Consider the following 11,184-nt stretch of genomic DNA (forward strand, 5'->3'; position numbering starts at 1 on the left):
TTTGGTACTTATTATATATTTTGATTTTACAACGTGCAGCATGAAGACTCTTAAACGGGATTATAACTTACATTAAAAGTTCATTTTTTTCACGTTTCCACGATTATTCAGCAAAAAATTATGTTTCATTACTTTTGCAAGAAAATATTTGGATTCGTCCTGTGCCACTCCATCCTGGAAACGCCCCTGCGTCCGTGATCCGCGTCTACGAAGTACGACATCAGTAGGCGGTGCTGGATTTTACTCCGCAGTTTCTTCGGCTGCAGCCGGTTGTAGTTGTGGCAAACTGCCAGTATTAAACATTAAGCTGGTTGAAAGCTTGCACGACGACCTGTTAACGATTCTCTCCCCTGTTGGTCATGCTCAAAATTCACCCGATTAAGCGAAGTGAGGCGGGCACCTGTGGACCACGCACAGCTGTTTTGACCTCTGGAATCATCAGGTGAGTGATTTGAATGACTTAAGCCAGACATTTAACCAGGTAAAGGAAGGAAAAGAGTTTACTTTATGACGACCTGTGCACACCTGTTAGACAGGTCAGGCTGCAGTTACAAACCTGCCTGCCTGCAGGGTGGGAGTAAAGTAGGAGCATTCCCAAACAAGCACTAATGTTTTACACGCTGCTTCAGTGGAGTGTGTGGAGTTGTGTATGCTTTAAAGAAGCACAACGACTTACATTAAAGTTGTGATTTCAGTGTGTCAGTAATTCTGAGGGATTTGAGTGTTAAAATTAAAAAGGTTGCATTAAGCATTGTTTACTGGCAGAAAATACCTGAAATGTATGTTTCTAAATCATTAATCAACAGTAGCCTGTGCTTGTTTTTTTGTGCAACTTACCGTTTTTTCACTGGAAAATAATAAAAAATTAATAAAATTGAAGAGTCCACATTGTTCTTTGCACTTGAACATTGTGAGCTGTTCTGCGCACGTCAGAAAATTGCTTTTTGATGAAAATCAAGGTGATCTCCTACTGTGACCATGTAGCCACAATGAATAGGGGGTCGTAATAGACGTAAATGACTCCACAAGGAGCCTTTAGTCATATCCAGGTATGTGTCACTGGTGGAAGAAAATGGTTCAGCCACAGTATTGTGGTCATATCCTTTCATTTAAGAGTGTCATAGCAGAATAAAATATACAGTGTGTATCCTGTACATTAACTGTGACGTAGTAGTGCTGATAGTAGTTAAACCTAAGCCTGATCTCACAGGGAACCTTTCCACTTCTTACTGAGTGAATCTTGCCCAGAACAGATGTGAAGGCAGTGACACCAGACTAATCTGATTATCTCTCGGGTGAGAATGAGCGAGAAGGCCGCTGGAGTGCAGATTATCAGTGAAGTGCTCGCAAGGCAGAATAAAGAGGATGAGGAGGAGAAGCTGACGGATGATGAGGAGCCCAGAGTGTGTGGTGTCTGTGGAGATCTGGCTAATGGTTACCACTTCAATGCCTTGACCTGTGAAGGCTGCAAGGGCTTCTTCAGGTAAAGCTCTTCAACTTTTAATAACGTCATGAATCAAGCAATAAATGGCTGTTTAAGGGCTTTTAGAAAACAAATAGTCCAGCTTTTATGTTTGCGGTATCTAGAGTTTCTCTCATGTTTTTAATTATATTTACAATTTTTTTTGTCATGAAAAGAATCCCTTGTGAATGTGAATAGACAAATGAGTGATTTTCCTTCCAAGGAGCCAGACTTTCTTGTAATCTTTTAAAGTGGTCTTGAGCAATAGTTCTCCAGTTTTCCAGAAGGTCTTCCAAAAATTTTCTTTTGACATTTGCTGCTTTCTCAGTCATTTTCACTCACTCAGTTCTTGTACCGGATGAGCATAAAAGGCTCCCGGTTGAACTCAAGGATAGACCAGTGTTTTGTCCATACATAGCTAATAACTTAGTTCATCTAATAAGAAATATTAGATGAAAATTTGGCATATCTCAGCAGTGTGTCCTTAAGAATTTTCAGGAAAGTAGAAGACAAAAGAAGAAGTGACCGGGTTAGAAAAACTCCATCATCTCCAGCAGATGAACAGTTTCTAAAAGTCATGTCCTTGAGAAAGAGGAAAAGATCCAGCAAAGACCTGACACAGAGAGACACAGAGAGATGCATCTGGCCCTTCAGTTCATCCATCTGCTCTTAAGGGAGGAAAACATGCAGAAAAGGTGGAGGTATGCCAAATTACACAAGAACTGGACTAAACATCAGTGGCAACTGGTCTTGAAATTTGTGGCTCAAATCTCTGTTAATAGGTCAGGAGAGAGGTACACAGCAAGTGCAACACATTTACCTTCATACCACAGTCATTAGTATAACATCCAGTGGTGTTGGGAATCTTGTCAAAATTAATGTAATTATGAACACAGAAAAATACCATCAGATTTTGATGGTAAAAGCATCAGATTGCTTTTACCATCTGGAAAGCATCTCATTGGCATTCGCTTCATTTTTCAACACAGTAATGTAATGTAATAAAAACATTCCCCAGAGCCCGCACCTCAACATTATTGAAGCAGTGTGGGGACATCTTGACAGAAAAAAGAACAATAGGCAGCCAACATCCAAAGAAGAGCTTTCAATGTCCTTCAAAAAGCCTGCTGAACTATTCCTGAAGAAATTATTCCTTAAAGAACATTCTGAGAAATCTTGCCTAAGAGGGTTCAGGCTGTGTGTTGAAGAGTACAGGCAGTCATTAATACTTTTTTTTTTTTTTTTTCGGGGGGGCAATGTTCATGTCATTTTGTTGGCTGCTTATATTGCACATTTTTAATATCATATAAAGTGAAACCACTTTATACTGTATATATGTACAACCACAGTATGTATATACATAGATATTTACATAGATACAGTGACTATCCTTCTTTCATAGGCTCAAAATGTGAAATAGGCTCGACACCGTCTGCTCTGCAATCTGACGGCCACCTCAGTTCACTGTGACCTGAGTAACGATGAAGTTGTAGGAGGTTGTAGGATGTTGAATTGTATTCTTTCTGTGGCACATGCAGGTTTCAGAAGATTAGACCGTGACTTGTTGACCTAGTTAGGACTGGTGTAGTTGTGTTCTGAATAAGTTGAACTCTTTTACTAGGAAGGCTCACAAACAGGAAATGACAGTGGTCTAGTCTGCTCGTGATAAATGAAAACATGATTTACTCTGAGTCAGAAGCTTGTTATGTTTGAAATGTGTTGTAACTACATAAAAGATATGACTATTAACTTTAACACTAATCACATTTTCAGTTTTCCTCACATTCAGCTGTAAAACGTTTAAAATTATCTGACCTTTTGATTAAAGAGTTTATACAACGAGAAGCTCAAGATGTCTGTCAGATAGGAAGCTGTGTGTCATCAATGTGTTATCATCATCATCAATCACTGGGAGCCCAAATACTAGAGTTTTGTAGTATTGAAGTTAACCATTTATTTTAATGGCTTTTATTTAGATTTTTAATGGAACATTATTTTACTGTTCACCATATATGCTCTCTGAACTGTCTCATTTAGAAGTGTGCTCAGTTTTGTTTATTATTTGACTTCTTTAGGCCAAATTATTCTTTATTTAAACCTCACTTTGTTGCCACCAAAGCTCTCTCTGTCCCTGTTATTCAGATGTGCTGCTGTCGGTGAGCTGAGTGGTCAGATAACATTCAGTTTCTGGCATAAAAGGTGGTGTCAGTGTGATATTCTCATCTACTTTGGTTCTTAATTTGACCTTCTCTAATTTCAACACCTTCACAAATCAAATCCACACAGTGCACGCAGTACAGACAGTTCATTAGGTACAGGTTGCTAGTACCAGGGTGGTCTCCTTTTGCCTTCAGAACTGATTTATTTCTTGGTGGTATAGATTTAACAAGGTGCTGGAAACATTTCCCAGAGATTTTGGTCCATTTTGACATGATAGCATCACACAGTTACTGCACATCCATAATCTCCCAGACCACCTCATCCCAAAGGTGCTCTATTTTACTGAGAGCTTTTTATTGAGGGCATTTGATTACAGGGAACTTGTTGTCATGTTTAGGAAACCAGGTTGAGATGATTTGAGTTTTATGATATGGTGCATTGTCCTGTTGGAAGCAGCCATCAGAAGATGGGTGCACTGTGGACATGGTCGGGCACATTACTCAGGTAGGCTGTCATGTTTAAATGATGCTCAGTTGGTACCAAGGGCCCCAAAGTGTGCCAAGAATACATCTTCCACCCCATTACACCACCACTACCAACCTAAATGGAGTGGAGATCCATGCATTCATGTTGTTTACACCAAATTCTGACCCTATCAAACAAATGTTGCGGCAGAACTTGAGACTGCACATTTTTTGTGCAATTTCAGTAAACTTGTGCAAATTGTGACTCATTAGATATTTGCATTAACAAGCAGTTAAACCTAAGGCATGAAGCTGTTATTTTGTGAGTGGATGTTTTTCATTTCAGACGTAACATAAAGAGGTCAAACCAGCTCCGCTGTCCATTCCTGAATAAATGTGTTATAACGAAAAACAGCCGCCGGTCTTGTCAAGCCTGCCGCATGCGCAAATGTCAGGCCAGTGGCATGCGCAAAGACAGTAAGTAACATCTAAAGGCTTTTATACTTAATGTTAAAGTCACTGTAGGAAGTGTGTGATATTATAAAAGGTGCACCCATCAGTTTCTAGAATGCTTGTTATCATTTTGCATGTTTACATCATGTCATACAATAAACTGATACACATAATTTTCATGCCTTCAGAAGAAATTATGAATCAGATCAGGTTTTTTTATGCTGATATGCTTCACATAGTAAATGCTTGTATTTTTGTGCTTGTTCAGTGGTCATGTCTGATGAAAAGGTGCAGGAGAGGAGGGTCCAAATCAAGAAGAATAAGATGCTTAACTCCCCAGTGGAGCTTTCATTCCAACAAGAAAAACGTATTCAGGAACTGCTCTTTGGTCACCGCAGCACATTCGACTCAGCATTTTCCTGCTTCAGCAGCTTCAGGGTGTGTGTGATAATGCATGCAGTTTCAGCTCTTCATCATCATCTTTGTTTTAACTTGTGTAATTGATCTTTGATTTTTTTCAGCCTATGGACCGAAACATCCTTCCTGTGAATACGCACAAGCAGACGGCAAGCAAGCTCTTTAACCCTCTGACCGAGTGCCCTAGAAACGCCTGCAGCACTGCGAGTATATCTACCACCGAGCCCACATCATCGCCATCCGCCACCTCATGCTCTTCATCCTCCTCCTGTTTCCACAGTTCCATTAAAAAACAAGAACACCACATACGGAATGGCGTCGAAAACAGATGTGTTTTCACTGCTCTTCCGCATGTGGCCGACCTCACCACTTACATGATCCAGAACGTCATTAGCTTTTCCAAAAGTCTCCAAGACTTCCGGTAAATGTGTACATCAACGAATATTTATATTCAGTCGGCACGTTTTCGACACTTGATGTCAAACTAGTGTCTTACAGGTCTCTTACCATGGGAGACCAAATATCTCTGCTGAAGGGAGCCACGTTTGAAATAATGCAGATCCGCTTCAACATGGTGTTCAACTCAAAAACGAGCACATGGGAATGTGGCCATATTACATACTGCATAGATGACGCTGTACGAGGTAAGACTTCTTACAGTTGGATGGATTAGATTAGATTAGATTAGATTAGATTAGATTAGATTAGATTAGATTAGATTATCTGAGGTGAAGTCAGACTGTCACTTAGAGTGGCCACTTTCCTGAACACTTGTGACAAAGCATCATTTAAAGAGAGATTTTAATTTTTTTTCTAAACAGGTCTTAAAACATGGATATTTTAACAAGTCAGTCAGTGGGACTTGACCTCCAGACCTGAAAAATGAGACCCATGCACAAGTGGCAAAAACTGCAGTTCCTCTAGGTGCCACTTGAGGCTGGCTCAAAAAGCAAGTCAGTTTCCAGACTCCCACGTTAAAACTGCCAACCAGTTTAGCAAGTTTACAACCTGGTACAAAAAAAAAGTTTTGGCTTCTGTGGATAGTTTCCTGCTTCATGTGTTCTGAGGTGAGAGGTTTTAACCACTCACTCACCTTAATAGTTGAGTTTGTTCAGTTGATTGATACCTGTCCTGGCAGTGATAGGTGTCTGCAAGGCTTGATGCTACTTGCAGTAGCTAATTGTGATGTTGTATCATCTGGAGCATTTTTAATAGTTTATCTGACAATTATTATGGCTTGCTGTGTGTTTCAAACCATCCCAGAAGAGGAGAGCATGTCCTGGATAATCCTCCTTTCTGACATGTAAATTAGAAAAGTTGAACTTCATGTTTTATACAATATGGCCTAAAATGAGCAACTGACTCTACACACTCACGAAAATCCAATGTTAGGCTAATTGGTGAATCTAAATAGGTGTGAATGTTTGTTGCTCTCTGTCTGTTAGCATTGCGATGTTTGGTGTAACCGTCCACTATTTCATTGGCACCTGGTATAGGCTGCAGCCCCGGGGTGAGCCTGAGTTGGATAAGCATGATGAATGAATGATGCCTCAAGTGGTCATTAGAGGAACTGCAGTTTAGTTTTTGACACTTGTTTTCTTCATTTGTCTCTACATTTGACGCTGCTTCCCAGAGGATAGTGGAGGATTAGGCCTAATTAGCTCCCTAATCATCCGCTGTGTTAGCAATCTCGAGGTGCTCTTTGGTGCTGGCAAAGACTGCAGCGGTGTATGAAAGCTTTTGCTGAAAAAAGTGTGACAATGAGTGGCTGTGCAGTTTAAAATGCTGACGTACTCCAAAGAGTGTGAGAAACTGCAAATGGAGGTGCAGATTCTTTGAGTTCTCACTGTGTTCCACTGTTCATAGAGATGGACTTAGTGCTTATAATCAAGTCGGTATACAAAAATACAAAATGCATTCAGTAATGGAGACAATTATAGTAACTCTGAGGTGTGTGTTGTCTAAGGACTCAAAGTAACATCCCTGATCACAAATTCTGCACACCTGATTAAATAACATGTACGTGTACTGAATGACCTTTGCCCCCGCAAAATATTTTTTCACTTGATGAACACGTTGAGTCGTTATTCTCTAATCTCGCTAGTTTTTTTTGCTTTTAAACTACATGTAAAGTTGCAAACTGTTATTAAACAGGAGTAAAATGAACAAAGAGAAATTTGACGCTCCTAACATGTATGCACATGTTGCACTTTTATTTTTGAAGCAGTCAGACAACAGTCAGTCAGTAACATGTCCAGTCTGTTATCACTCTTGTCACATGTTCTCACACAGTGGTGTAATATGACTCCTTAAGAAACACTCACTGCAATGCTGTCAAACTGGTTTTTACTTCTTTCGATCCAAAGTGCTTCACAAACGCGCTGTCTCAAGGTTCCCTTTTACTATTAGACAAACAGCTCTTAGGAATAAGGAATTCACACTGAGCACTAGGTGAAAGTTGAGATTACAGGGAATACAGCTCTGTTTAATTTTCAAGGTGCTGACCTGCAGTTTTCACACTGGATAAGGTGTGCAGCTACAAATATCCATCACAAAGGTGTTTGCTCTTCATGCTACTTTACTTGCGAGTTAACTGCTTAGACTGACCTAAAAGTAGGTCACACAGAGAACAAACACTAAAAATAGCACTTCCTTGGTTTTTTGTTTTTTAAAGGAATGTAAATACACATAAACCATAAATGACATTTGAACTACAGGGGTCTTTGGTATAAATGCTTTTATAAATACTTTGTTTATAATCTGTTAGATATTATTTTTTGGGACTTGTGGTGCAATCTGTCTGGCAAAGCCAAGTAGAATAATTGTACCTTTATTTCATCCGCAACAACAGAAATCAGTATAAAATAATGTCTGACTGATTCCAGTCAACACACCAAGGATATCCCGACTATTCCGCTGGCGTTTAGTTGTCTTTATTGGTGCAAATTCCTTTCACCGTTTCAGTGCTCCTAGGCTAACAGCATGTCAGTTACATGTATAAGCCTTGTGTGTTGGAAAAACTGTAGGGAAGTTGTGACAAATCACCACCCCTGCTTTTTTTTAGAACTTGTGCAAAAATAGTTTTGCAAGAATGTCTGGAAAATCCTGCAGCATGTTCTTGGAGCGCATATCTGACTGGCATATGTGTTTTGTGTATTTGGTGAATATTTACTGTGTAGCTGGTAGTTTTGAGCTCATTGTTCTCCCTGATTTTTTTTTTCCTTCCTAATTGTGGATAATTCTGCATGAATGAGCTTTTAGATTGTGGTTTGCCTGTACATGTGCTGCACATTTTCACACATAAATCCCTGCCAGAATCACCTTGATGGTAGCTCACTCGAAAGTGGGAACTAAACATATCCATTTGAATCCGTGTCTGGGAGTGTGGAGAAAAGTGGGAACAGATCAGACCTCAGTGGCCCTCAGACTGTCACTGTCCTTCCGTATCTGTCCTGCTCCTGACCCGTTTTCCTGTGTTTTCCAGCGGGATTTCAGCCATGTCTGCTGGAGCCTCTGTTCAGATTTCACCACACGCTGCGCACACTGGGCCTACAGGAGGAAGAATACGTTCTCATGCAAGCCATGTCTCTGTTTTCTCCAGGTGATGGTCGTTCTTCAGCAGTTCATCCCAGTCCTTGCCAGGACCAAATCAATAATTAACCAACCCTGTAAATATTTAAACCCTACAAACAGTGTGCATTTGTACCCAGCCCAAAATAAAAATGCATTCTCAGATTTTCCTCAGGGCGAAGTGGCTTCAAATTAAAAGAAATTTGTTTTTTACTTGATTTGCCAGACCGTCCAGGCGTGCAGCACCACAGCTTGATTGACAAAGTTCATGAAAACCTGGCGCTGACGCTAAAAACCTGGATTGACTGCAAGAGAACAAGTCCAGACAAACAGTGAGTGAAATGTCAAATTCTTGCCCCTTTCCAGTCAGTGTGAAACATTTTTACATACTGCAGTTATTGACTTTTCTATTGTATTTCAGCCTGCTGTATCCCAAAGTGATAGCTTGCTTTACAGAGATGAGAACAATGACTGAGGAATACAGCAAACAGATTCTACAGATCCAGGATATCCAGCCTGACACCATCAGTCCTCTCATAATGGAGGTGGTCAGTAAAGGCTCCTATAATGACTTATGAAGAATGTGCTGTACGTGAGCAGCACAAGCACTGTTAATGGGGACGCTTAAATGAAAGTATCCTATTGTTATTTTACATGTGTCAAAAGAGTGAAGACTGGATTCGGGAGACAGACACTATCTCTACTTTTAAGATTAGGCTTAAAACTTTTTTTTGCTAAAGCATATAATTAGGGCTGGACCAGGTGACCCTGAATCCTCCCTTAGTTATGCTGCAATAGACATAGGCTGCCGGGGATTCCCATGATGCATTGAGTTTTTCCTTTCCAGTTACCTTTCTCACTCAATGTGTTAATACAGAGGTCCCCAACCTTTTTTGCGCCACGGACCAGTTTATGCCCGACAATATTTTCATGGACTGGCCTTTAAGGTGTCGTGGATAAATACAACAAAATAAAAGTAGTACCGGTACCGAAAAAAATAAGATTTATTCATAACACACGTGAAAAGACCCAGGAAAACCGAGTAAACGATAAAAACGATAACAAAATAACGCTGAAAACCGATAAAAACCCTGAAAACTATACATTTCACACCTGAGCCTCAACTCTCGCGGCCCGGTACCAAACGACTCACGGACCGGTACCGGTCCGAGGCCCGGGGGTTGGGGACCGCTGTCTTAATAGACCTCTCTGCATCAAATCATATCTGTTATTAACCTCTGTCTCTCTTCCACAGCATGTCTTTATCCTGTTTTCTTTCTCTCACCTCAACCGGTTGCAGCAGATGGCCGCCCCTCCCTGAGCCTGGTTCTGCCGGAGGTTTCTTCCTGTTAAAAGGGAGCTTTTCCTTCCCACTGTCGCCAAAGTGCTTGCTCATAGGGGGTCATATGATTGTTGGGTTTTTCTCTGTATCTATTATTGTGCGATCTACTGTACAATATAAAGCGCCTTGAGGCGATTTTTGTTGTGATTATATAAATAAAATTGAATGGAATTGAATTGAATTGTCTTAAATATTGACAGGACAAAAATATATAGGTGAGAAGGAGTGAACGAGTGTTGTCAGTGTTGTTACTCCAAAAAAGCTGCTTTTTAAATGTAGAATTTTGTTGTTGGTCTAGTTTTGTGCTTTTGGTGCCTTAATGTTCATTTATTGTAAACTGTGATGAATGTAGCGTTTCTGATGGAATATAAAGACAAACACTGCCCCCCTGTGGCCACACACAGAAAAACAGATTCTCTGTGAGGCTGATCTGCACTGCAAACATCTGGACTGTCCTGAAGTTTTGTTGATCACTTTTGATCTAATGGATTAAATAAACACGCCCCAAGGGAGGAACTTTTTATTTTGTCAGTTCTTTGTCCACCTTAATTTGTGATGGCAGACTCAAGCCTTCTCTTTGCACTAAGGAGAACTTTTTCATTATGTGACTTTGAGAGTTGAGAGTTTTGTTCTTCAAGATTTCTGTGTACAGTACCCGGCAGTTGTTCTATTTGATTCAGATTAAGCAAAAGGACACCGTTTTTTACTATTTTTCTTTCAAGAACTAAGAACATCCAAAGAGATTTTCAGCTATTGCCTTCAGATCATCATTAAAGGGCAACCTTTCATGAGTTTGGGTTGAACTTGAAACTGGCACTCCAACTGAAATCCTTGGATTTACCTGGCACAGAATACCTCCACATTTGTTTACTTTTATTTACTATAGACTTTGTGATTCACTGTTGATGCTTCTGTTATCTCTGTGCATCATGTTGTAATAAAGATATTCTTTTTTCAAACACATTTATTTTAAGCCAGTGCATCATTGAACCATTAGCAAGGTTTCAGACTCTTAATATGTAAACAGAAATCTGTGTGAATCTACATGATCATATGAGTTTTGCCATGCTGGTTTTGTAATATACAAAAAAAGACACTCACTAAACACTTTAACAGATACGTTGTGAAAGTATCAGGCTGGTCATGGTTTGTTCTTCAGTTGACCTAATTCTTTGTGGCACAGGCTGAAGTGCTGGAGACTTGATTGACATGGCAGCATTACACATCTGGTGACACTGGAGGCCAATTAGCTACAGTGACTTCATTGTTATGTTCAAAAAACCAGTTCGCAAAGAAAATATCCCTGAAAACTTTAC

General features: G+C 40.0%; 1 protein-coding gene across 4 annotated transcripts; it reads left to right on the forward strand.

Annotated features, from left to right (window-relative positions):
* Positions 1–256: 256 nt before the first annotated feature.
* Positions 257–10,822, forward strand: nr1i2 (nuclear receptor subfamily 1, group I, member 2). 4 transcript variants are annotated; one of them, XM_035906755.2, is made up of 9 exons: positions 257–442; positions 1,211–1,483; positions 4,433–4,563; positions 4,808–4,977; positions 5,061–5,377; positions 5,455–5,600; positions 8,441–8,557; positions 8,753–8,858; positions 8,948–10,822. In XM_035906755.2, the coding sequence occupies exons 2-9, from the start codon at positions 1,302–1,304 to the stop codon at positions 9,102–9,104; spliced, it is 1,326 nt and encodes a 441-aa protein (XP_035762648.2). In that variant the 5' UTR covers positions 257–442; positions 1,211–1,301; the 3' UTR covers positions 9,105–10,822. The 4 variants fall into 4 exon arrangements, with proteins under 4 accessions (XP_035762648.2, XP_006788406.2, XP_087686060.1 ...); XM_006788343.3 differs by having other exon boundaries at positions 1,254–1,483; XM_087829934.1 differs by lacking the exon at positions 8,948–10,822 and having other exon boundaries at positions 1,254–1,483; positions 8,753–8,930.
* The last annotated feature ends 362 nt before the right edge of the window (positions 10,823–11,184 follow it).

This window comes from Neolamprologus brichardi, chromosome 16 (genome assembly GCF_056152115.1).
Source record: "Neolamprologus brichardi isolate AB-2024 chromosome 16, ASM5615211v1, whole genome shotgun sequence".
Lineage (NCBI taxonomy): Eukaryota > Metazoa > Chordata > Actinopteri > Cichliformes > Cichlidae > Neolamprologus > Neolamprologus brichardi.

Excerpts from the sequence above, each read along its gene's own strand:
- nr1i2 (XM_035906755.2), top strand. The coding sequence starts at position 1,302 with ATGAGCGAGAAGGCCGCTGGAGTGCAGATTATCAGTGAAGTGCTCGCA. Across the intron at positions 4,564-4,807 it reads CAGTGGCATGCGCAAAGACA|TGGTCATGTCTGATGAAAAG; the intron begins GTAAGTAACATC and ends GTGCTTGTTCAG. Across the intron at positions 5,378-5,454 it reads AAAAGTCTCCAAGACTTCCG|GTCTCTTACCATGGGAGACC; the intron begins GTAAATGTGTAC and ends AGTGTCTTACAG.